The sequence below is a fragment of the Oncorhynchus keta genome, chromosome 1 (assembly GCF_023373465.1).
Source record: "Oncorhynchus keta strain PuntledgeMale-10-30-2019 chromosome 1, Oket_V2, whole genome shotgun sequence".
NCBI lineage: Eukaryota > Metazoa > Chordata > Actinopteri > Salmoniformes > Salmonidae > Oncorhynchus > Oncorhynchus keta.
In genome coordinates, this window is record NC_068421.1 from 24,981,543 (window position 1) to 25,009,286 (window position 27,744).

General features: G+C 44.7%; 1 protein-coding gene across 6 annotated transcripts in view; it reads left to right on the top strand.

The window, feature by feature from the left end:
- Positions 1 to 288: 288 nt before the first annotated feature.
- The window catches only part of LOC118397250 (protein Aster-B-like), a 104,016-nt gene continuing 76,560 nt past the window's right edge, over positions 289 to 27,744 (top strand). For all 6 annotated transcript variants that reach the window (XM_035791955.2, XM_052518873.1, XM_052518885.1 and 3 more), the window contains exons 1-2: positions 289 to 431; positions 9,593 to 10,826. In XM_035791955.2, the coding sequence (XP_035647848.1) occupies positions 10,408 to 10,826 (419 nt within the window). In that variant the 5' untranslated portion in view covers positions 289 to 431; positions 9,593 to 10,407. The remainder of the gene's footprint in view (positions 432 to 9,592; positions 10,827 to 27,744) is intronic.

The window sequence follows — 27,744 nt, forward strand, 5'->3', positions numbered from 1 at the left end:
GATTGTCAAAGTTGTGAATCTGAATAGCATTAGGAAATTAAACAATGTGTAGGCATATTTAGGAAGACCTACCTCACATATTTTGGATGTTTCTGAGTTTGTGGGAAACATGTATTTAATCTCGATAACTAAGAGGTTAAAATGAGGGAGGTCAGTTTACTGTTTTGGTCAGCAGCATGTGCTTGCAACTGATAGGTCACTGGGCAGTGGTCTGCTCTCTCTGGCTCCGAGAGGCGGGGAATGATTGCTCGGATCCAGACTAACGGATTTTGCCCCGCCTACAAGATGCGCTGATTGTTCTTGTTTGTTCAACGAATCAACTTCCCAGTGCGCACTGAACTACTCCGCGTCAATTTCACGTTCAATGAATAGCCTTCTCAGAATTGTTGATGTTGAGGAAACATTTTACAACTTTGAAGAACATATTGAAGGTAAAGCACATTGAAATACAGATAACAATTATGGAATAGGCTTTTTTTGGCGTTTTTCTCTATATAGCCGCACGCTCAACTTCAACAAATTGATAGGCTAAATCAATTAAATCGTACACCAAACAATTAAATATAAGAATGGAGGCAATTTAATATTTCACGTTATAACTGAGAAATCAACGCGTCACACTGGCCACGGTTTGTGCAGGACCTCTGCAAAGGTATGATATTATTTTCCTTCAGCACACAACATTCGTTGTTCACTTGTTGACATTCATTACATCCTACGAGTATAAGTTAGTTTGAGTGAACATCGATGTGGGTAATAGAAATATCATGCATCGACTGTCATGTCAAAAATACAGTATCTGCTTCTGCCATGACTTGAGTCACATCGTTTCCTTATAACATAATCATATTGCTTGGCATGCCTGGCAGTGTTAAAACAAATAACAGTTTATTAGGCATATCACTTAATTGAAAACGTTTTCAAAGACCATAACTCAGGATCCTCTTAAACACTTTTTTAATGGCTATAATGAACTAATCAGACTTTCCATATGGGCAGTAATTAATATTGGGAGGCTGGGTGTGTGATACCCACTAGTCAGTTGGACAGGTTGCTGACATTCTGCACATAGCTCCTCTCTCTATTGGCTTTGTAACAGGACCCCCCAGCCAGCTGTTGTGCAGGGCAGCATGTGTGCAGCTGCAACAACTGGATGAATACCCATAGGGGTCCCCAGTCCTTCTCTCTCCAGTCCTACCCTTGTGCCTCTGATTCTGCATGTTTATAAACACTCCTTTGTATGCATTTACCCCATAAAGCCTTTGTACACTAACTAAACCTTTCTCTCTGTACCATAGACTCTGCCAATAATATGTGCTATCTCCATTTCATTCTGAGTGAAACTCTCTCGGGATGCATGCAGTATGAATGTAGCTAACACTGGCTCTCATCCTAGCCAACTCTAACTGAATAACACCCCTTGCTTCTTACAGCCAGACTCTCTCAGCCTCAGACAGCTTGTCTTCTTCTGTAATGTGTCAGGCCTGGGAAAGTGTGTCTCTAGCTCACAGGAAGTGTCAGTCAGGGCCCTTTCTCTTTCTGTCATATTGAAACTACAATGTTTTCTTCACAGATAAAATAAGTTCACAAACCTTCTCCCACACTGCAGTGCCAGGTGGCTTGGAGGCAAAAATGTCCATTCATTAGAATCCAGATAATAATCCTGTTGCTGCAGGATTATTTCCCTGCTGTAGCAGACTGGCTCAAAGATCCTCCATCTGTACTAGAGAGTTGGAGATACTCTAAAGTGTCTGGTGGTGAAGAAGCATGGGAACGGTCTGTCCGAGAAACTGTGGCGGCACTAATGACTTCTATGGAAATGACAGAGTCAGACTGGCCTTAAAAGGCATTGTTTGTTTGAGATGACCTGAACCAAAATGTCATTTCTGAAAAGGATTCAGTGATTGGTCTGCCTGTTTGTAGCTGGACATAATGTGTGGTTTTGACAGAATGTTAAAGATGTCTATAACACCATTACCATGTAGGATGATTAATACTGTAAACCTGTCTTCTCTACACACTACAAATTAGCCATATCTAGTTAAACCTCTCTCTTCATTCATTCAGTCAGTCAATCAATCAATCAAATGTATTTATAAAGCTCTTTTTACATCAGCCGATCTCACAAAGTGCTATACAGAAACCCAGCCTAAAACCCCAAACAGGAAGCAATGCAGATGTATAAGCACAGTCGCTAGAAAGGCAGGAACATAGGAAGAAACCTAGAGAGGAGCCAGGCTCTGAAGGGTGGCCAGTCCTCTTCTGGCTGTGCCAGGTGGAGATTATAACAGTACATGGCCAAGATGTTCAAACGTTCATTGATGACCAGCAGGGTCAAATAATAATAATCACAGTGGTTGTAGAGGGTGCAACAGGTCAGCACCTCAGGAGTAAATGTCAGTTACCTTTTCATAGCCAATCATTCAGAGTTAGAGACAGCAGGTGAGTAGAGCGAGAATTGAAAACAGCAGGCCCAGGACAAGGTAGCACGTCCGGTGGTCAGGTCAGGGTTCCAGAGCAGGTAGACTGGGTACAGGAGGGGTCAGTAAACACTGTAGCCCCGCCCGACGATACAGGGCCAACCAGGCAGGATATAACCCCACCAACTTTGCCAAAGTAAAGCTCCCACATCACTAGAGAGAGCTCTTCAAAACCACCAACATACTACCCTGAGACATGGCCGAGTATAGCCCACGAAGATCTCCCCCACGGTACAAACCCAAAGGGGGTGCCAACCCAGACACAAAGATCACATCAGTGACTCAACCCGACTCAAATGAGTGGGTTGATCACCCCTCCTAGGAATGGCATGGAAGAGCAGCAGTAAGCCAGTGACTCAGCCCCCCATAATAGGTTTAGAGGCAGAGAATCCCAGTGAAAAGAGGGCACCTGGCCAGGCAGAGACAGCAAGGGCAGTTGGTCGCTCCAGTGCCTTTCCATTCACCTTCACACTCCTGGGCCAGACTACACTCAGTCATAGGACCTACTGAAGAGGTGAGTCTTCAACAAAAACTTTAAGGTCGAGACCAAGTCTGCGTCTCTCACATGGATAGGCAGGCCATTCCATAAAAATTGGGCTCTATAGGAGAAAGCCCTGCCTCCAGCTGTTTGCTAAGACATTCTAGGCACAATAATGAGGCCTGCGTCTTGTGACCGTAGCGTATGTGTTGCAATGTACGGCAGGACCAAATTGGAGCAAGCCCATGTAATACTTTGTAGGTTAACAGTAAAACCTTAAACAGCCCTGGCCTTAACAGGAAGCCAGTGTAGAGAGGCTAGCACTGGAGTAATATGATATTTATTCTCTTTTTTTTCTAATTCATTCCTAACAGTCTCAATCAGGCTTAATAACCCAGACATGTCCTCCTGTGAATTAACAAACACTGTCGGTCTGGTGAAAACCCACATTCACTGTTTTGGAATGAGACTGTGTTAAAGCTTGTCTGTCTGACTGACTATTTCACTCACAGCATACAGTGTCACATGTTCCACACCCCAATCTGGGCCCATGTAGGTGTCCACACTGGAGCAAGTGCTATTTTTAGAACACACAGAATACTGTAAATAAAAGATGAAAGCTCTCCTTTCCTCCATAGACGTGGACCAAAACAACATTCAGCTCTTTTTAGGATGGATAGAGTCAGAGGTAGACATAAGTATTCAATGCCGGGCTGATTAGTTGTGATGCACTTCATCAAGCAGAGTTTGGTTAGGATGGCACTTTAATGTGTGTAGTGTGAAGATACAGTCACAGTACAAGGCCCTCAATGCACACAAGTGTGTATGCCTTTGGGGAGTGTTGGTATGACATGAATCCTTGTAGCCATTGATGTAAGATTCATGTGACAGACAAACAGTACAGATACTTTCCAGAGGCATTTAAAATGTTATTTGTGTTTACACAGGATTTTTCTGCGTAACTAATCTATCTGTGGTCCATTTCGATTGTCATGTACCATCTGACATTGTTGTCACATGCACATACAGTAAGCAACACATAAGCAGTTATATAGCTTCTGTATACAAGATGAATGGTCCTGAATACAGTGGTTTGGTACATAATGTGTCCTACTACAGTGGGTTAATTAGTGATCAGATTCCAGTGAAGCCTGTAGCGTACTGTGAGGCCTGTAGCGTACTGTGAGGCCTGTAGCGTACTGTGAGGCCTGTAGCGTACTGTGAGGCCTGTAGCGTACTGTGAGGCCTGTAGCGTACTGTGAGGCCTGTAGCGTACTGTGAGGCCTGCAGCGTACTGTGAGGCCTGCAACGTACTGTGAGGCCTGCAGCGTACTGTGAGGAATGTGAGATCTGAAGCGTACTGTGAGGCCTGCAGCGTACTGTGAGGCATACGGGATCTGTAGCGTACTGTGAGGTCTGTAGCGTACTGTGAGGCATGTGGGATCGGTAGCGTATTGTGAAGCCTGTAGCGTGCTATGAGGCCTGTAGCGTACCGTGAGGCCTTTAGCGTACTGTGAGGCCTGTAAGCGTACCGTGAGGCCTTTAGCGTACTGTGAGGCCTTTAGCGTACTGTGAGGCCTTTAGCGTACTGTGAGGCCTTTAGCGTACTGTGAGGCCTTTAGCGTACTGTGAGGCCTTTAGCGTACTGTGAGGCCTTTAGCGTACTGTGAGGCCTGTAAGCGTACTGTGAGGCCTGTAAGCGTACTGTGAGGCATATGGGATCTGTAGCAGACTGATGTCTGTAGCGTACTGTGAGGTCTGTAGCGTACTGTGAGCGGATGGTGAAGCCTGTAGCGTTCTGTGAGGCCTGTAGCGTACAGTGAGGTCTATGGCATTCTGTGAGACCTGTGAGGTCTACTTTAACTTTTGTGTGAGAAGGACTGGGTAGGACGGGGTAAATGTGGTTATGTGAGCAAGCAGGGTTTATGTTCTCCTCACAGCTTAACAGCACTCATGCTATTTCTGCATCACCCTCCAGTGCTTTGGAGCATAACGCAATCCTCTTACATTACATATTAAACATCTAAATGGGTCTGAAAGTTTTCTGTTCAAACAGTGTTGTTCTCCAATCTGGTCTCCAAGTCTGTAACCTTTCATCCTGAAAAAAAAAAGAACCTGAATTGCATAAAATCTTCTGCAATGTTTGAATATTTTATGAGTGATAGTACCTACAGTATGTTCGTAATTGTTTGTTTGTTGTTCATGTAGCTTACTTTTGTCGGTCTCATTTTCTTGTTGTTAGTAGTTACCAACTTGTCTCATTGCTACAACTCCCATACGGGCTCGGGAGAGACGAAGGTCGAGAGCCATGCGTCCTCCAAAACACAACCCAACAAAGCCGCACTGCTTCTTAACACAGCGCACATCCAACCCGGAAGCCAGCCGCCCCAACGTGTCAGAGGAAACACTGTGCACCTAGCGATCTGGTCAGCGTGCACTGCGCCCAGCCCGCCACAGGAGTCGCTAATGTGCAAGAGACAAGTGTGCATGAGACAAGGATATCCCTACCGGCCAAACCCTCCCTAACCCGGACGACGCTAGGCCAATTGTGTGCCGTCCCATGGACCTCCCGGTCTCGGCCGGCTGCGACAGAGCCTGGGCTCGAATCCAGAGTCTCTGGTGGCACAGCTAGCACAGTGATGCAGTGCCTTAGACCACTGCACCACCCGGGAGGCCCGTCTGTCTCATTTTCAAGTCGTAGTTTTGTTTGATGACTCGAGTCCACTGCCGTTTTGTATCAGTAGTTCATCTGGCAGTATGGTCACTGTGGATCAAAGTATGATTCTCCTTGAAGAGGAGTCCTAGACATGCAGTAGACATGCAGTAGGAACAAGGGTATAGCCTGAAAGTCTTTGACAAAGGTATAAATCACAGCAGAGCACTAGAGCCCGTAGGCAGCTCTGTCCTCCACAGCACCAGCTGTTTCACTCGCACACTCTTGACTTCCTGCCATGCTGAGAGGAGAGCGGACTACTCTTATCAGTCAGAGATGCTACCATAGCTCTATTATAGTTTAGGCTTATAGAAAAGATGTTGACGATAATTCATGATAGCCCTGTGTGGGATACTTACAGGTAGCACGGTCAAAGTACTTCAAAGTATCTATTTTCTGAGTATTAACCATGCTTTGCACCACAGGAGTTTATTTAATTCTCTGAGAGCAGGCAGGACAATGAAATGTTCAGCTATGTATCCTCTGTGATCTCTCTCTGGATGGTGTAAAAGTCTTAACTGATTGCAGTACTTAGAGCTGCTGTTCTGTTCTCCCCAGAGCCTTACATCATGTGCTTACTTTTCCATGAAAGTCTTAATGATCGTTAACTTGACTCTGTAATCTGCACATGCTTTGTTACTGCGTGCTGTTGACATGGCGATGGACAAACAATAAAATGGGGAGAAGACAGAACAATACTGTGAAATGTTTGATGGTCAGAAATGAGGCATGAAAGGAGGCTAGCTGTCAAGTAGTCAGACTGTAGCGCAGAGCGGTGGACTACAGCGGCCCAAGTAATGGAAAATAGCCATCTATGTCTCAGCTGTAACAGCAAAGTGACTCTGTGGTGGGTCCAGCTGTTGGTCCTAATAATGTACACCAGGCACAATAAATGATGAGGGCATTTGAGGTTCCTCCATCTGTGCCTGATGGCCTAGAGTCGCCTCACGTTCCTTTTTAGGGGGAGGCCAGTATCTTAGGACGGCTCGGGGACAGTGTGGTCTTCTGTACCGCTTTGTTCCTTTTCTTTAGCATATTTATTAATCATTTCCATGTGCACTTTCATGTAGAAACCATATGTTATATGCAGTGGCGATTTTAGCATGTACATCTTGGTGGGGCAAAAAATATATGTTTTTGATGCGTGCCAGGTGGTAAACAGAGCCCTGAATGATGCATTGCCACTGGTTATATGACATGACTTCACTGTTGTGCTGTTACAGTGGAATATAACACCTTATTAATGAAGTGACTGTATAGAGGTGAGACCACTCTTCTCCTCCTGTCTCTTCATTCTTAGCACCAGCCTCTCGTTTAGTGGTGGTTACATCACCTGTTCACCTGAGCATGTCCAGGGCGACCAGAACATGCTGTTTCCCTCCCACTGCCACGCTGAGCCTGCCAACAGCTGAGCCTGCCAACAGCTGTGGATCACGCTCAGACCGGACTAGATGAAAGGTCTAAAGGAGTCCTGCAGTGTCACCATGAGTCTCCGTTTCCCCCGGTAATTTCATCTGCTGCTGATGAGTCACGGACACAATCACCTTGGAATTTGACACCTGGATGAGAGGTGTGTGTGCGTGAAGTGCCGCTTTCTATTGTACTACCTTCCAACTTTAAAGGCATACATTTAATTTCTCCCAAATTTGCTGTTGATCGTTTCACAGATTGTGGGACGTTTGTTCATTACTGTCTGTATTGTTATTACCTAGCATAAAAATAATTGGATGGTTAAGACCTGAAGGTGAACTGTCTCCACATTGTCTTCCTTTTAATAGGTCATTTGACGGAATAATACATTCAGTAGTGTACAGTGTTGTGTAGAAAACCAGCTGATATTACATGGTACAGTATCGTACTGTAGGCAGCTTTTGGAAACAAAAGTAAAAAAATATATAATAATTACCCCCTTTTTCTCCCCAATTTCGTGGTATCCAATTGCAGGTAGTTATTGTATTGTCTCATCGCTACAACTCCCGCACAGACTCGGGAGAGGCGAAGGTCGAGAGCCATGCGTCCTCAGAAACACAACCCAACCAAGCCGCACTGCATCTTAATACAGTGCGCATCCAACCCGGAAGCCAGCCACACCAATGTGTCGGAGGAAACACAGTACACCTAGCGACCTGGTCAGTGTGCACTGCGCCCAGTCGCTAGTGCACGATGAGACAAGGATATACCTACCGGCCAAACCCTTCCTAACCCGGACGACGCTAAGCCAATTGTGTGCCGCCCCATGTGCCTCCCGGTCGCGGCCGGCTGCTACAGAGCCTGGGCTTGAACCCAGAGACTCTGGTGGCACAGCCTTAGACCACTACGCCACCCGGGAGGCACAAAACAGTTTTTGATGTAGTGTCTTCTAGTTCATCATTGGCTGCTAGTAATATTTGTACTGATCTCCAGATAGCCCAATATTTGACCACGGCACCCAGTTGAATGTTGTTATCTCTTGGGGCCAGTGCTGCCTCAGTGATTTTGAATCGCTAGATTTCTTTACTATGTCTCAAATTCAACACCTTGGAACATTCTTCCATCAATCTTCCCAGTTGTTGTAGTAGGCTAGGTCATATTAATACAATTCATCTAACGAAGGTATTATTGTTTCAGTTTTATACAGGTTACAGACCTCTTAAAGTTTGAACTTTGAACATTCAAGATTTAAAAAGTTTGTTTGGAAGCGGAAAACATCCTCTTCCGCTATCAAAGACCAACTTGATTTACAAGATTAAGGCCTGTACCTTTTATATAGAATAAGCAGTATGACTACAAGCAGAATAAGCTATTTCTGCATAACGTTTTCAATACTGTATATTAGTCAATATGCCGAGCTTAGGTCATGGGAAACTGGCTTGTTCAACCCAGATGGTTATGATTACCATTGACTTCTCTGTGTGTCTGCTGTGCTCTGACCTCCAGGCAACTGCCAAAATAATGGAAACACTTGAGTGAATGTTGGTGTTTCCTTTATTTTGGTATTTACCTGTATATCCTCTGTGGGTTGGTTCAACAGCCAGTCTGTTTTAGTGGTTATTTCTACCCACGCTGTCTCTTCACACTGTTTATAAAGAGGCCAAGGAGCAGGCTTGTTGACACATAAAACTGTTAGTGTTGTTGACAGATACAGCCGTTTGAGTGTGTCATAGAGGACATGAAACCTGCCTGTTAGAGTGTGGGGTAGAGGACAGGAAACTCCATACAGTAACAATGGAAGGCTAGAGCTCCATTCTGCAGTTACAGGTTATTACTTCATCAAAGCCTTGTCTTCTTCATACCCCCATGTCTCTGATATTTACACGTTCCCCATGGCAATGTCACTTACCCATCACACAGTTTAACAAATATATCTGCTACTTAAATAAAGTGATCGTCAATGTGTCTTTGGGGCTATGTACAATATATTACACGGTGAGTATATCTGAACCTAATACTACAATTACCTCTGCATTTGTACAGTGAAATGTAGACTTGAGCACATGGCTAGTGGCTAAAACTTCTCTTATTGGTTAATGTTCTCTGAGTTAGTAAGGTGTATGGTGGTGGACTCAGACAGTGGAGACACAGAGTAGCACTGCCTGCTAACAGCATTAAATGCATTACATGGAGATACCAGTGTAAGTACAGGTTAGTGTAAATGAGAAAGTGTGTGTGTGTGTGTGTGTGTGTGTGTGTGTGTGTGTGTGTGTGTGTGTGTGTGTGTGTGTGTGTGTGTGTGTGTGTGTGTGTGTGTGTGTGTGTGTGTGTGTGTGTGTGTGTGTCCCTCTACATATTTGTTTGTATGTGTTTTCTGTCTGTGTTCATTGTGTTTCCTGGGTGCATGTTTGTGTGCGTGTCTTTGTGTGTACGTGCGTGTGTGTGTGTGTGTGTGTCTGCTTTGCTGTGTCATCGCCCTCAGCACCCCTTTCACCTCCCTCTAACCTGTAGGAAGTGTCTGTGCGGAGCCAGAGAGGACAGCGGGACACTGACGCTCCAGACGACGGACTGCAAGATCCTACCCAACCTACAACACAGGCATGGGACAGTAACCAATAACCTGGAGCATACAGTACAGCATACAGTATAGAGCTCATCTTTTCGGTCAACTTCAAGACTGGAGGGTTGCTGATACTTGGAGTCTTCCTGTCTAGCATTGGGAGTAGCAGACAGTCAGTCCTAGCAGCCAACAATAGGCAGCCAGCGAGCAGAGGGAGCGAGTGAGCTGTGAATGTTTAAGTGTGTAACTGGGCCTGCCAGTCCCGAGGGAGAGCGGAGGAGTACTGTTACACTCCCCGACAGACCTTATACATGTTTCATCTGCTCCTTGGAGAACAGACGCCCCCTTTGTTGTCTCATCCATCCGTCTCTCCTGGCCCGAGACGCTGCTGCAAATCGCTAGTCTCGCCCGACGACCAGCAACAGCCACACATCTCCCCACAGCTGAGGACCAGGCCAGGCCCAGGGTATCTGAAGGGCTCACCTGTAAGCTAACCTTGAAAACCAGTGGTGAGGAACCAGAAGAGTATATAAGGCTATATGAGAGATCAGTAAATGAGGACGACCCAGTATTTGAGTGTGTGCTGTGCTATTGGAGCATCTTGGCACCTGACTCTCAACAACCAGCTACCGCCTCAGCTTCCGCCAACTACAGCTCCCAGCAAGCCTGCCAACTACTAAAACGGCGAGCCAGCCAGCACCTCTCCTCCAATATCCACTGTCCTAGTAGCAGTCTCTGAGTGTGATTGTGAGTCTGAGCCTCGACCATGAACGAGAACTTACGGCCCCCTTCGCTCCAGTTGAGCGTCCCCCGCGATGCCCCTGCCTACTCGGATGGGGGGAATGGAGGGGTCTCTGATGGTCCTGTGTGGTCAAGCTCGTCCACCCCAACACTACGACGCAAGCGCTTCAAGATGCGGCGCTTGAAGAACGTGCCCAGCGAGAGAGAGAAGAAGAAAGACAGGGGCAGGCTGGTGAATGGGTGGCTAGTCTCTACCCGCTCCCACTCGGACTCCAAGGAGTACCTGCAGCTGCCCTCCATTGAGATCACCCCATCCAGTGACGAGGATGGGGCCACCTGGTCCAACTGCTCTACGCCCAGTGCCTCACCCCGACGCAAGCGCTTCCTGCTCCGCAAGTGGCTGAGAGTGAGAGAGAAGAAGGAGCACGCCGGCAGCGAGAGCAGGTTGGTATGGAGTATTACCTCCCCCAAACTTAAACTTCTCCTTTCTTCCCTCCTGTTTCTCCCTTAAACCCTTCATGCTGCTTTGAGCCTGATGTCACTGTCCACTAACATTTTAGCCAGTACTAACACGAACAGAAAGAACCTTGTCAAGGTCCTTGTCATGTTAGAATGTCTGTTTTTTTTAATTGAGCTGTAAGATCAAATAAGAATCACAGGTTTATGATCGTGAGGCAGCAGCCTGCTGCCCATTGTGCTGCCCACAAAATCAATGCTGCCCATTGTATTCAACATTATATATGTATATATGTGTGTGTGTGTGCTTTACACACACCACGAGGCAGGAATAGAAGCTGTCAGTTAAAAGCTGTCAGTAGCGCCTGTTCAAATGCAGTGTTCAAATGCACCATGAGCTAGAGGTAACAAAATCATTCTGAAAATCCCTGCTGAACTGCACATAGATGTATTTAGAGAACATAGAGGCCGGGGGTCAGTGGATTCAAGCTGTCTAATGATTTGGTTACTGTGCATTACCATGTAAAGAGCCCCATGATCACTAGTTTCAAGTTATATTGTTATATGCACAGGATACAGCAGGTGTAAAACAGTATAGTGGAATGCTTAACCTCTGCACTATTTCCTAATATTCCACAATAGAAGTAGTAATATAGATAAGAACTAAAACACTTGAAATGCAAGACACTTGAAATGCAAGACAACACAAAAAAAGAAAAGACCAATAATGCAGTTATATATAGGTCTTACAGTATACACAGATCAAATCCAATTTTATTGGTGACATACACATGGTTAGCAGATGTTAATGGGAGTGTAGCGAAATTCTTGTGCTTCTAGTTCCGACAATGCAGTAATACCTAACAAGTACCTTAATCCCACATGTGTAAAGGAATGAATAAGAATATGTACATATAAATATGTGGATGAGCGATGGCCGAACGGCATAGGCAAGATGCAGTAGATGGTATAGAGGACAGTATATACATATGAGATTTTATTTTTTATTTTTTTTATTTCACCTTTATTTAACCAGGTAGGCTAGTTGAGAACAAGTTCTCATTTGCAACTGCGACCTGGCCAAGATAAAGCATAGCAGTGTGAACAGACAACACAGAGTTACACATGGAGTAAACAATAAACAAGTCAATAACACAGTAGAAAAAAAAGGGGGAGACTATATACAATGTGTGCAAGAGGCATGAGGAGGTAGGCGAATAATTACAATTTTTCAGATTAACACTGGAGTGATAAATGATCAGATGGTCATGTACAGGTAGAGATATTGGTGTGCAAAAGAGCAGAAAAGTAAATAAATAAAAACAGTATGGGGATGGGGTAGGTGAAAATGGGTAGGCTATTTACCAATAGACTATGTACAGCTGCAGCGATCGGTTAGCTGCTCAGATAGCAGATGTTTGAAGTTGGTGAGGGAGATAAAAGTCTCCAACTTCAGCGATTTTCTTTTTTCTTTTTCTTTTTTAAGTATTTTTTTTCTTTTTCTTCTTTTTATATTTTTTCCAATTTGTTCCAGTCACAGGCAGCAGAGAACTGGAAAGAAAGGCGGCCAAATGAGGTGTTGGCTTTAGGGATGATCAGTGAGATACACCTGCTGGAGCGCGTGCTACGGATGGGTGTTGCCATCGTGACCAGTGAACTGAGATAAGGCGGAGCTTTACCTAGCATGGAGTTGTAGATGACCTGGAGCCAGTGGGTCTGGCGACGAATATGTAGCGAGGGCCAGCCGACTAGAGCATACAAGTCGCAGTGGTGGGTGGTAGTGACAAAACGGATGGCACTGTGATAAACTGAGTTTGCTAGAGTGTTGGAAGCAATTTTGTAGATGACATCGCCGGGTCGAGGATCGGTAGGATAGTCAGTTTTACTAGGGTAAGTTTGGCGGCGTGAGTGAAGGAGGCTTTGTTGCGGAATAGAAAGCCGACTCTTGATTTGATTTTCGATTGGAGATGTTTGATATGAGTCTGGAAGGAGAGTTTACAGTCTAGCCAGACACCTAGGTACTTATAGATGTCCACATATTCAAGGTCGGAACCATCCAGGGTGGTGATGCTGGTCAGGCGTGCGGGTGCAGGCAGCGAATGGATCAGTGGATCAGGGAATCGCCCGCAGCAAGAGCAACATCATTGATATATACAGAGAAAAGAGTCGGCCCGAGAATTGAACCCTGTGGCACCCCCATAGAGCCTGCCAGAGGACCGGACAGCATGCCCTCCGATTTGACACACTGAACTCTGTCTGCAAAGTAATTGGTGAACCAGGCAAGGCAGTCATCCGAAAAACCGAGGCTGCTGAGTCTGCCGATAAGAATATGGTGATTGACAGAGTCGAAAGCCTTGGCAAGGTTGATGAAGATGGCTGCACAGTACTGTCTTTTATCGATGGCGGTTATGATATCGTTTAGTACCTTGAACGTGGCTGAGGTGCACCCATGACTGGCTCGGAAACCAGATTGCACAGCGGAGAAGGTACGGTGGGATTCGAGATGGTCAGTGACCTGTTTGTTGACTTGGCTTTCGAAGACCTTAGATAGGCAGGACAGGATGGATATAGGTCTGTAACAGTTTGGGTCCAGGGTGTCTCCCCCTTTGAAGAGGGGGATGACTGCGGCAGCTTTCCAATCCTTGGGGATCTCAGACGATATGAAAGAGAGGTTGAACAGGCTGGTAATAGGGGTTGCGACAATGGCGGTGGATAGTTTCAGAAATAGAGGGTCCAGATTGTCACGCCCAGCTGATTTGTACGGGTCCAAGTTTTGCAGCTCTTTCAGAACATCTGCTATCTGGATTTGGGTAAAGGAGAACCTGGAGAGGCTTGGGCGAGTAGCTGCGGGGGGGAGGAGCTGTTGGCCGAGGTTGGAGTAGCCAGGCGGAAGGCATGGCCAGTCGGTGAGAAATGCTCGTTGAAGTTTTCGATAATCATGGATTTATCGGTGGTGACCGTGTTACCTAGCCTCAGTGCAGTGGGCAGCTGGGAGGAGGTGCTCTTGTTCTCCATGGACTTCACAGTGTCCCAGAACTTTTTGAGTTGGAGCTACAGGATGCAAACTTCTGCCTGAAGAAGCTGGCCTTAGCTTTCCTGACTGACTGTGTGTATTGGTTCCTGACTTCCCTGAACAGTTGCATATCGCGGGGACTATTCGATGCTATTGCAGTCCGCCACAGGATGTTTTTGTGCGGGTCGAGGGCAGTCAGGTCTGGAGTGAACCAAGGGCTGTATCTGTTCTTATTTCTGCATTTTTTGAACGGAGCATGCTTATCTAAAATGGTGAGGAAGTTATTTTTAAAGAATGACCAGGCATCCTCAACTGACGGGATGAGGTCAATGTCCTTCCAGGATACCCGGGCCAGGTCGATTAGAAAGGCCTGCTCACAGAAGTGTTTTAGGGAGCGTTTGACAGTGATGAGGGGTGGTCGTTTCACTGCGGCTCCGTAGCGGATACAGGCAATGAGGCAGTGATCGCTGAGATTCTGGTTGAAGACAGCGGAGGTGTATTTGGAGGGCCAGTTGGTCAGGATGACGTCTATGAGGGTGCCCTTGTTTACAGAGTTAGGGTTGTACCTGGTGGGTTCCTTGATGATTTGTGTGAGATTGAGGGCATCTAGCTTAGATTGTAGGACTGCCGGGGTGTTAAGCATATCCCAGTTTAGGTCACCTAACAGAACAAACTCTGAAGCTAGATGGGGGGCGATCAATTCACGAATGGTGTCCAGGGCACAGCCGGGAGCTGAGGGGGGTCGGTAGCAGGCGGCAACAGTGAGAGACTTATTTCTGGAGAGAGTAATTTTCAAAATTAGTAGTTCGAACTGTTTGGGTATGGACCTGGAAAGTATGACATTACTTTGCAGGCTATCTCTGCAGTAGACTGCAACTCCTCCCCCTTTGGCAGTTCTATCTTGACGGAAGATGTTATAGTTGGGTATGGAATTCTCAGAATTTTTGGTGGCCTTCCTGAGCCAAGATTCAGACACTGCAAGGACATCAGGGTAAGCAGAGTGTGCAAAAGCAGTGAGTAAAACAAACTTAGGGAGGAGGCTTCTGATGTTGACATGCATGAAACCAAGGCTTTTTCGATCACAGAAGTCAACAAATGAGGGTGCCTGGGGACATGCAGGGCCTGGATTTACCTCCACATCACCCGCGGAACAGAGAACGAGTAGTATGAGGGTGCGGCTAAAGGCTATCAAAACTGGTCGCCTAGAGCATTGGGGACAGAGAATAAGAGGAGCAGGTTTCTGGGCATGGTAGAATATATTCAGGGAATAATGCGCAGACAGGGGTATGGTGGGGTGCGGGTACAGCGGAGGTAAGCCCAGGCACTGGGTGATGATGAGAGAGGTTGTATCTCTGGACATGCTGGTTGTAATGGGTGAGGTCACCGCATGTGTGGGAGGTGGGACAAAGGAGGTATCAGGGGTATGAAGAGTGGAACTAGGGGCTCCATTGTAAACTAAAACAATGATAACTAACCTGAACAACAGTATACAAGGCATATTGACGTTTGAGAGAGACATACAGTGAGGCATACAGTAATCACAGGTGTTGAATTGGGAGAGCTCGCTAAAACAGTAGGTGAGACAACAATCAGCTAGCACAACAACAGCAGGTAAAATGGCGTTGACTAGGCAGAGGGAGGGTCGGATTAACTACACACAGAGCCTGAGTGCGGCTGGGGCCGACAGATAAAACATAAACAAGCAGAATGGGGTACCGTGATTAATGGACAGTCCAGCGTGCATCAGCTATGTAGCCAAGTGATCAGTGTCCAGGGTGCAGCGGTGGATGGGGCAGGGAAGCTGGACTGGTGAGTGTTATCCAGGTAAAAAAATAATAACAATGACTAAATAGCTTGTAGCTAGTTAACTGGTTAGCTTCTGGAGGTTCTTGAGTGTGTTCTAAAAATAAAAAATAATAGCGATTCCATATCACATTGGGTGAGGCAGGTTACCGGAAGGTATAAACAAATAAAAAATCGAAAAGAGATAGAAAGTAAATATGGGTCCAGTGAGTGTTTGGGACGCGTCGATTCAGACGGTTAGCAGGCCTGTGCTAACAAGCTAACAGTTAGTAGGCCGGGGCTTAACAAGGTAGCCGTTAGCGGACCGGGGCTAAACAAGCTAGCAGTTAGCAGGCCGAATTAGAACGCAAGGAGATAGCAAGGGCTAGAGAGTTAGCCTTTGGGGGATGTCGCGATGGGGTGAGTCTGTTTATTCCTCTTCATGCGGTGATATCGATAGACCGGTCGTGGGTCCGGATATTGTAGCCCAGGAGTATGCTACGGTGGTAGCACAGGTGCTTCAAGCTAAGTGGGTGGAAACGCTAGCCAGGAGTAATCATCCGGGGTTGCGGTTAGCTAGATAGCTAGTTGTGAAGATCCAGCTGAAAATGTTCCGTTTGCGGTGGGAATCCGGGGATAAAAAATAAAAAATAAATAGGTCCGTTAAGCTCTGGTTAGTTGCGTTGTTCGAACTGGCGAGTGCTTTCCGAGCTGAAGGTTAGCTGATGACCGGTTAGCTGAAGACCGCTAGCAATGTTTTGCTGACTGATAGCTGGTAGTTAGCTGGCTAGCTTCAGTTGAGGGGTTCCGGATCCGAAGTAAATATAAATACTTTAGGAAAAATAGCTACATTGGGTGAGGCGAGTATTTAGAAGTTGAGGTTTAGCAAAATGTTTTAAAAGATATGCGAAGAAAAATATGTAAAACTATATATACAAGGGACACGACAAGACGTCTTACTGCTACGCCATTTTGGATCATTGAGTAATGTAGGGTATGTAAACATTATATAAAGTGGCATTGTTTAAAGTGACTAGTGATACATATATTACATCCCATTTTTAATTATTAAAGTGGAGATTTGAGTCAGTATGTTGGCAGCAGCCACTCAATGTTAGTGATGGCTGTTTAACAGTCTGATGGCCTTGAGATAGAAGCTGTTTTTCAGTCTCTCGTTCCCAGATTTGATGCACCTGTACTGACTTCGCAGTGGCTCAGGTGGTTGTTGAACTTGATGAACTTTTTGGCCTTCCTGTAACATCGGGTGGTGTAGGTGGCCTGGAGGGCAGGTAGTTTGCCCCCGGCGATGCGTTGTGCAGACCTCACTACCCTCTGCAGAGCCTTGCGGTTGTGGGCGGAGCAGTTGCTGTACCAGGCGGTGATACAGCCCGACAGGATGCTCTCGATTGTGCATCTGTAAAAGTTTGAGTGCTTTTGGTGACAAGTTCATTTTCTTCAGCCTCCTGAGGTTGAAGAGGCGCTGTTGCGCCTTCACGCTGTCTTTGCGGGTGGACCATTTCAGTTTGTCTGTGATGTGTACGCCGAGGAACTAAAAACTTTCCACCTTCTCCACTACTGTCCCGTCGATGTGGATAGGGGGGTGCTCCCTCTGCTGTTTCCTGAAGTACATGATCATCTCCTTTGTTTTGCTGACGTTGAGTGTGAGGTTGTTTTCCTGACACCACACTCCGAGGGCCCTCACCTCCTCCCTTTAGGCTGTCTTGTCGTTGTTGGTAATCAAGCCTACCAATCTAGTGTCGTCTGCAAACTTGATGATTGAAGCGTGCATGGCCACGCAGTCATGGGTGAACAGGGAGTACATGAGAGGGCTGGGAGCGCACCCTTGTGGGGCCCCAGTGTTGAGGATCAGCGGGGTGGAGATGTTGTTTCCTACCCTCACCACTTGGGGGTGGTCCGTCAAACTCCAGGACCCAGTTGCACAGGGCGGGATCGAGACCCAGGGTGGGTGACGAGTTTGGAGGGTTCAAGGGTGTTAAATGCTGAGCTGTAGTCGATGAACAGCATTCTTACATAGGTATTCCTCTTGTCCAGATGGTTTAGGGCAGTGTGCAGTGTGATTGCGATTGCGTCGTCTACAGACGACGCAATCGGTAAGCAATCGGTAAGCAAATTGGAGTAGATAAGGTCTTACCGAATACACAGGTATTACCATATACACAGGTATTGCCATATACACAGGTATTACAGTATATACAGGTCAGTCCAGTGCCAGCACTGTTAATACAATGTACAGGGGTTCTTGAGTGATTAAGGAAGGAATATACATGTATAGTGCATTCGGAAAGTATTCAGGCTCCTTGACTTTCTCCACGTTTTGTTACGTTGCAGCAATATACAAAAAATGTATTAAATTGTTTTTTTTTGCTCATCAATCTACACACAAGACCCCATAATAACAAAGCAAAAACAAATACAAATATAAGAGAAGAAAATAAGAAAATATCTAATTTCCATAAGTATTCTGACCCTTTACTCAGTACTTTGTTGAAGCACCTTTGGCAGCAATTACAGCCTCTGGCCTTCTTGGGTATGACACAACAAAGCTTGGCACACCTGTATTTGGGGAGTTTTTCCCATTCTTCTCTGCAGACCCTCTCAAGCTCTATCAGGTTGGATGGGGAGCGTTGCTGCACAGCTATTTTCAGGTCTCTTCAGAGATGTTTGATCGGGTTCAAGTCCGGGTTCTGGCTGGGCCGTTGTCCTGTTGGAAGGTGAACCGTCGCCCCAGTCTTTCCCTCGATCCTGATTTAATCTCCAGTACATTACAGTTTTTTGAAATACAGTACTGTAGAGCAGAATACACTGTACTTTACTGTACTGCACTATAGTCTACTGTACCGAACTATTTTATTTGTATTTCTTTTACCTTTATTTTACTAGGCAAGTCAGTTAAGAACAAATTCTTATTTTCAATGACAGCCTAGGAACAGTGGGTTAACTGCCTGTTCAGGGGCAGAACAACAGATTTTGTACCTTGTCAGCTCAGGGATTTGAACTTGCAACCTTTCGGTTACTAGTCCAATGCTCTAACCACTAGGCTACCCTGCCGCTACCTTGTGCTATACTATGTTGTCCAAACTTGTCAAACATAAACAACTATGATGGGTACAGAATTGATCACAAATAATTTTCACATCAATCATTACTCTAATGAGCTCCACCCCCAAACAAAACCAGTCTTCTTCTTTGGGAGTGGGAATCAATAGAATAAAAGCCAGTTTAATTGGACAGATATACACTGCTCAAAAAAATAAAGGGAACACTTAAACAACACAATGTAAATCCAAGTCAATCACACTTCTGTGAAATCAAACTGTCCACTTAGGAAGCAACACTAATTGACAATACATTTCACATGCTGTTGTGCAAATGGAATAGACAACAGGTGGAAATTATAGGCAATTAGCAAGACACCCCCAATAAAGGAGTGGTTCTGCAGGTGGTTACCACAGACCACTTCTCAGTTCCTATGCTTCCTGGCTGATGTTTTGGTCACTTTTGAATGCTGGTGGTGCTTTCACTCTAGTGGTAGCATGAGAAGGAGACTACAACCTACACAAGTGGCTCAGGGAGTGCAGCTCATCCAGGATGGGACATCAATGCGAGCTGTGACAAGAAGGTTTACTGTGTCTGTCAGCGTAGTGTCCAGAGCATGGAGGGGCTACCAGGAGACAGGCCAGTACATCAGGAGACGTGGAGGAGGTCGTAGGAGGGCAACAGCCCAGCAGCAGGACCGCTACCTCTGCCTTTGTGCGAGGAGGAGCAGGAGGAGCACTGCCAGGGCCCGGCAAAATTACCTCCAGCAGGCCACAAATGTGCATGTGTCCACTCAAACGGTCAGAAACAGACTCCATGAGGGTGGTATGAGGGCCTGACATCCACAGGTGGGGGTTGTGCTTACAGCCCAACACAGTGCAGGACGTTTGGCATTTGCCAGAGAACACCAAGATTGGCAAATTCGCCACTGGCGCCCTGTGCTCTTCACAGATGAAAGCAGGTTCACACTGAGCACATGTGACAGACGTGACAGAGTCTGGAGACGCCGTGGAGAACGTTCTGCTGCCTGCAACGTCCTCCAGCATGACCGGTTTGGCGGTGGGTCAGTCATGGTGTGGGGTAGAATTTCTTTGGGGGGCCGCACAGCCCTCCATGTGCTCGCCAGAGGTAGCCTGACTGCCATTAGGTACCGAGATGAGATCCTCAGACCCCTTGTGAGACCATATGCTGGTGCGGTTGGCCCTGGGTTCCTCCTAATGCAAGACAATGCTAGACCTCATGTGGCTGGAGTGTGTCAGCAGTTCCTGCAAGAGGAAGGCATTGACACTATGGACTGGCCCGCCCGTTCCCCAGACCTGAATCCAATTGAGCACATCTGGGACATCATGTCTCGCTCCATCCACCAACGCACCACAGACTGTCTAAGAGTTGGCGGATGCTTTAGTCCAGGTCTGGGAGGAGATCCCTCAGGAGACCATCCGCCACCTTATCAGGAGCATGCCCAGGCGTTGTAGGGAGGTCATACAGGCACGTGGAGGCCACACACACTGCTGAGCCTCATTTTGACTTGTTTTAAGGACATTACATCAAAGTTGGATCAGCCTGTAGTGTGGTTTTCCACTTTAATGTTGAGTGTGACTCCAAATCCAGACCTCCATGGGTTGATAAATTTGATTTCCATTGATCATTTTTGTGTGATTCTGTTGTCAGCACATTCAACTATGTAAAGAAAAAAGTATTTAATAAGAATATTTCATTCAGATCTAGGATGTGTTATTTTAGTGTTCCCTTTATTTTTTTGAGCAGTGTATAAAAATAGGATCCACGAGTTCATCTGACTCTGGGGAAGTAGATAAAATGGTTTTTATTGCTAAAAATCTCAACATATCCTAAAGCGTTAACGTCCCAATTTCTTTATAATGTTTTGACTTTTAAACGTTCACACCCTTACAAAGGCAAAAATGCAGTAACTACATAATTGGTTTTACTGCAAAATCTGAATTCTAAGTATTTTATTGTCCAGGCAAATAACAATTTCTGACACTCCATTATATATTCTGGCTTGTTCTTGTGTCAGCAAAATAAATACCACATGAATCAGATAATATACCTGGGCATTACAGATCAGACTTTTGACCAAATTCGTAGTTACTGCGTTTTGCCTTTGTAGGGCATTGTGTGAATGTTTAAATGTTAAAACTTTTAAATGAAAATGGGAAGTTAATGTTAAAGTGATACTTCCTTTATCTACTTCCCCAGAGTCAGATGAATTTGTGGATACCATTTTTATAGATCTGTCCAGTATGAAGGAAGTTAGAGGTAGTTTCGCAAGACAAATCTAACTAGCATTTGCCCAATGACCGGAAGTCTATGCTATCTGCTAGACGCTAGTTAGCAATTGCGCTAGCGCTAGTTCACAACTTCTTCAAATTGCACGCAGAGACATAGAAGTGGTATCTACGAGTTCATCTGACTCTGGAGAAGTAGATAAAGGGCCTCATTGCCAAAATCCCTAAGTTTCCCCTTGTTTTCTTTCTTCCACAAAATGTAAATCACAGTGCAGGTATCCCAAAACTACCACTAACAGGTCCCGATCATTATCATCATAAAAAAAGATATAGTCTTTAAATAATTCCTAACGCAACACTGCTGTAATGTTAGTAATAGATATGCATCTTTGAAATGATTTGCCAAGGATATAAAGCGCTCCGCACGTGCACAAGACAGGTTGCGGGAGACAATGCACGCAAATGGATTTAGAATTTTGGAATATTTATACCTTTCAGTTGAGACGTCGAGCGTCCATAATCTCAATGTTAATTTTGGCCAAATCACTGCAGACTCAATTGATCACTATCGAACACAACAGAAAGTAGCTACTTGATAAAGGCCTTAGGGGCCAAGTGTTCAGTTTGAGATTCTGCCATTAACTGCAGTAGATAACTTCATTGCCCTCTAGTGGTCATATTCAATATGCCCAAAATACGCAAAAGGAACGTATTCTGCATTGTGCACCTGGAATTTATGAATATTTCTTATTGTTTTAATGGAATACCCCTAATAGCCAGTGTGTAGAGTTAAACATGCGAAGGGAGATATTACACATTCTACCTTTGTGTACCTATTCAGGATACATGACAATGAAGATAATGACAGGGGACCCATGATGTCATACTGTTACCATAATTCTGTTACCGGGTGTTAATCCACATCACTTACTAAATAACTAAAAGAGATGTTTTGCAAACTCAAGGTGCCATGTCATAGCTGACACCACATTCTTTCTGCAGACATCTTTGAATCTTATTTCGGGAGCAGGTAGAGTCTTGAGTTTTTGGAAAACATGGGTCACCTAAAAAACTGAGGGAGATTTTAACCTCATTCTATTACCCAGCTTCACATCTGCACTGTTTTTCAAGTAAATGTTTTTTTTGTAAAATTGACAATGGAATTTGTTAAAAGCAGTCCTTGTGTATAGAGTTTTGTTTAACTTTCCAATCAATGGCTTTAGTTTGGAATACTTTTAAAGTGAAAAAAAGTATCAGCGTCATTCTGTTACCATGGAATTGCCTTACTGTTTGGAGTCACTGTCTAAGAAGCAGAGAATTCCATAGCACACATGATCATCTATTCTCAACTTCTTTCCTGTCCAGTAGAAGAACCAGTAGTTTCTCAATTTATTGACATGAGAAAAGAGCTAGTTGTAATTTGTTCTAATATGTACAGTATGTTGGACATACTGCTCTTTCATTGAAATTGTGAAAACAACGTTGATTCAACCCAGTGGAAGGTTTGCACCGGAGTAACACACAGCACACTAACATCAAGCATGTGTTTCACTGTTCACCTTTATCTGTTGTTTATGAAGCATGTGACAAATAACATTTGATTTGTCAGCAAATTACACAATAAGATGAGAACCTGCAGTGCAGACTATTCTTGTTATGTTAAGGGGAATGGAGAAGATTCTTCTCCCCTAGCAGGGAGCGGAGATGGTAGTAGCAGATGGTAGACATACAGAGGGTTATTATGTCATGTCCATGCCATTTGACTGAAAACATCCTATTTTACCTAGAGGCATGTGTGCATAACCATATCAGCTCCCTAAGTTAGATAAACTGGACCATTACCATTTCAGACTAATCACATCTACAGTGGGGAGAACAAGTATTTGATACACTGACGATTTTGCAGGTTTTCCTACTTACAAGGCATGTAGAGGTATGTCATTTTTATCATAGGTACACTTCAACTGTGAGAGACAGAATCTAAAACAAAAATCCAGAATATCACACTGTATGATTTTGAAGTAATTAATTAGCAGTTTATTGCATGACATAAGTATTTGATACTTAATATTTGGTAGAGAAACCTTTGTTTGCAATTACAGAGATCATATGTTTCCTGTAGTTCTTGACCAGGTTGGCAAACACTGCAGCAGGGATTTTGGCCCACTCCTCCATACAGACCTTCTCCAGATCCTTCAGGTTTCGGGGCTGTCGCTGGGCAATACGGACTTTCACCCAAATTCTCTATTGGGTTCATGTCTGGATACTGGCTAGGCCACTCCAGGACCTTGAGATGCTTCTTACGGAGCCACTCCTTAGTTGCCCTGGCTGTGTGTTTCGAGTCATTGTCATGCTGGAAGACCCAGCCATCTTCAATGCTATGACTGAGGGAAGGAGGTTGTTGGCCAAGATCTCGCGATACATGGCCCCATCCATCCTCCCCTCAATACGGTGCAGTCGTCCTGTCCCCTTTGCAGAAAAGCATCCCCAAAGAATGATGTTTCCACCTCCATGCTTCACGGTTGGGATGGTGTTCTTGGGGTTGTACTCATCCTTCTTCTTCCTCCAAACACGGCGAGTGGAGTTTAGACCAAAATGCTCTATTTTTGTCTCATCAGACCACATGATCTTCTCCCATTCCTCCTCTGGATCATTCAGATGGTCATTGGCAAACTTCAGACGGGACTGGACATGGGCTGGCTTGAGCAGGGGGACCTTGCGTGCGCTGCAGAATTTTAATCTATTGACGGCGTAGTGTGTTACTAATGGTTTTCTTTGAGACTGTGGTCCCAGATCTCTTCAGGTCATTGACCAGGTGCTGCAGTGTTGTTCTGGGCTGATCCCTCACCTTCCTCATGATCATTGATGCCCCACGAGGTGAGATCTTGCATGGAGTCCCAGACTGAGGGTGATTGACCGTCATCTTGAACTTCTTCCATTTTCTAATAATTGCGCCAACAGTTGTTGCCTTCTCACCAAGCTGCTTGCCTATTGTCCTGTAGCCCATCCCAGCCTTGTGCAGGTCTACCATTTTATCCCTGATGTCCTTGCACAGCTCTCTGGTCTTGGCCATTGTGGAGAGGTTGGAGTCTGTTTGAGTGTGTGGACAGGTATCTTTTATACAGGTAACGAGTTCAAACAGGTGCAGTTAATACAGGTAATGAGTGGAGAACAGGAAAACTAACAGGTCTGTGAGAGCCGGAATTCTTACTGGTTGGTAGGTGATCAAATACGTATGTCATGCAATAAAATGCAAATTAATTACTTAAAAATCATACAATGTGATTTTATGGATTTGTGTTTTAGATTTCGTCTCTCACAGTTGAAGTGTACCTATGATACAAAGTACAGACCTCTACATGCTTTGTAAGTAGGAAAACCTGCAAAATCGGCAATGTATCAAATACTTGTTCTCCCCACTATATATCCCCCTCTAGGCATGCAAAACCAGTTTGTTCACACCGTATTATCTGGTTCACATACACAAACAGTATTCCTTTCTGCTGTTGAATAGTCCTGTCTTGGTCTGTTTTGCTGTGAAATAAGTGATATATGAAGACTGAAAAGACCAACAGTGGGCTTATGTTACAAAAACCACCACAACTCAATATTAATGATCCCATCATCAATTATTTATTTGGCAGTATTGCAGACCCAAGATATTTCCATCATGTTGGGTAGAGGCGACACAGATAGCGAATATAACGAGATATTTACATATTTTTCTCCATCTCAACTCTTGTAGCCCTAAGGGAACCACTGCCTCTGACTGCCTCTGCAGCACACAGCCATGAATTAAGCATTCACAAAGGAAGCTGTGACCAATGACGGCACACTATTTTCCGGGCTGTGCCGTTGGTCCAGAATTAACCCACAGTGGATGTCTGTTTGTTATATGCTGCTCTGGCTCCAGCGTTCTCCTCCCAATCTTTATATTGCTATGAGTTATAATGTAGTGCAATGGGGGCTGTCAGTGCCTGCATGGCGTGTAAGTGCATGGTCAGAGCAGCCTTGGTGGGAACAAGGAACTGCTTCTTGCTCAGGTGATGTAGTGAGGAAATTGGGGGATGGTCTGGTGGAAGCTACTGTATATGTCCCCTGGCTGGCTCTCAGTTCCAATACCATGGCCATATCAGAGATGCTTTGTGCAGCCCCTCCCAACTGTAACACCACAATAAATGTACTTCATACATTATTCACTCCCACAGCATGGTTCTGGAAATGGATGGCCTGTCATACTAGCCTTTGCACACCAACAAAGTATGGTTTCCAGGTTTCCTATTTTGCATTGAGATTCTGTCTGTAGCAAGCCTCAGGTGAAGCCATTGTAGTCACATCTGGTTCAAGGCCATTGTCAGTGTACTTGAAAGCAATGCAATAACCATTCATTGTGTTGTAATTGTATTGAAGGCCCTGAACTCAGTCATTTCAACAATGCGAAAAGTAAATCAGTTACAGAGGAAGTATTGTTTTATTGTTACATTCTTACTCAAGGGTGATAGTGTATATACAAATGTGGCTATGAGGTATCTGTTTCACAAGGTAAATCTTGTAACCTGAAGGAATAGATGACTAGTTTCTACGGCTACAGGTTCAGTCCAAGCTCAAGTATGACCTAGCTGTGTATTTGATCAGTTAATGTATAAACATGGTACGATGACATTAATAGTTAAACTGGCTTGTGTGACTTATGTACCCCCTCCGGACGTTCTTAGCACATTTTAGCAGGACTTCACAGAGAACACCCGTCAAACATGCTGTGAGTACAGTACACTAACTACTGATAATGCTATAAGTTGTACCATGGGAGAATACTGGACCATGGTTTGGGCACTATTCCTTAGCAGTTAGCTGAATTCCTGTTCGACAATCCAAGACAGTGCACAACTATGTGTGCTTTGTCTGACTCGGAACAGTGTTTCAAACTAGCGTCTAGGCCTAATCATTGCCAAAGACGTGTTTGATAGCGTCTGAAGTTGTCTTCGATGTACTATTATCTGTCTAGAATTTGAATTGTTTCAATGGCAAATGTATTCCAGTTTGTATACAAATCCCACTGTGTGGATTGTCTATTATTCTCTCATACAGCAGTAAGATTGAAAGTGAGACAGTCGGACATGGCATGACACACTTTGTTTTCAGTCAGAGGTCAGATCTTTCCAGTCTCTGACACAAGGGACAACTCTGTTCGGAGAATATATTGGAGTAGGGTCTTCATTTGTGTCTTACCAGATATCAAATCTGATCCATATCAAAACTGATCCATGTCTACTGTATGATATCAATAAAGTATTTGTTACAGTTTTAGATGGTACTGTATATCAAGTCCTCTTGATATACAGTACCAGTCAAAAGTTTGGACACACCGACTCATTCAAGGGTTTTTCTTTATATTTACTATTTTCAACATTGTAGAATAATAGTGAAAAACATCAACTATGAAATAGCACACATGGAATCATGTAGTAACCAAACAAGTGTTTTAAAAAATCTACATATTTTAGATTCTTCAAAGTAGCCACCTTTTGCCTTGATGACAGCTTTGCACACTCTTGGCATTCTTTCAACCAGTTTAACCTGGAATGCTTTTCCAACACTCTAGAAGGAGTTCCCACATATGCTGAACACTTGTTGGCTGCTTTTCCTTCACTCTTCGCTCATCCCAAACATCTCATTTGGGTTGAGGTCGGGTAATTGTGGAGGCCAGGTCATCTGATGCAGCACTCCATCACTCTCCTTCTTGATCAAATAGCCCTTACACAGCCTGGAGGTCTGCTTGGGGTCATTGTCCTGTTGAAAACAAATGATAGTCCCACGAAGCACAAATGAGAGGATGGCGTATGGCCGCAGATTGTGGTGGTAGACATGCTGGTTAAGTGTGCCTTGAATTCTAAGTAAATCACAGACCGTGTCACCAGTAAAGCACCATCACACCTCCTCCATGCTTCACGGTGGAAAATACACATGCGGAGATCATATGTTCACCTACTCTGCAACTCAGAAAGATACGGCGGTTGGAGCCCAAGATCTCAAATTTGGACTCATCAGACCAAAGGACAGATTTCCACCTGTCTAATGTTCATTTCTCGTGTTTTTTTGGCCCAAGCAAGTCTCTTCTTATTGGTGTCCTTTAGTAGTGGTTTCTTTGCAGCAATTTGACCATGAATTCACCTGATTCACGCAGTCTCCTCTGAACAGTTGATGTTGGAATGTGTATGTTACTTGAAGCATTTATTTGGGCTGCAATTTCTGAGGCTGGTAACTCTACTGAACTTATCCTCTGGGTATCCTTTCCTGTGCTTGATGGTTGAGCTGTTCTTGCCATAATATGGACTTGGTCTTTTACCAAATTGAGCCAATAAGTTGTGTTGTGACAAAGTAGGGGTGGCGTACAGAAGATAACTCTAAGGCATTAAGGAAAGAAATTCCACACATTAACTTTTAACGAGGCACACCCTTTTACTGAAATGCATTCCAGGTGACTACCTCATGAAGCTGGTTGAGAATTGCAAGAGTTTGCAAAGCTGTCTTCACGGCAAAGGGTGGCTACTTTCAAGAATATACAATATATAACACTTTTTTTGGTTACTACATGATTCCATATGTGTTATTTCATAGTTTTGATGTCTAAACTATTATTCTACAATGTAGAAAATAGTAAAAATAAAGATAAACCCTTGAATGAGTAGCTGTATCCAAACTTTTGACTGGTACTGTACATCAAACGTACTCATTGGTAAGTGCAAGTAACTTACTGTAGTTACAATGTAACTTATTGTTTCAGTTTAAGATGTAAAGGTTTGTG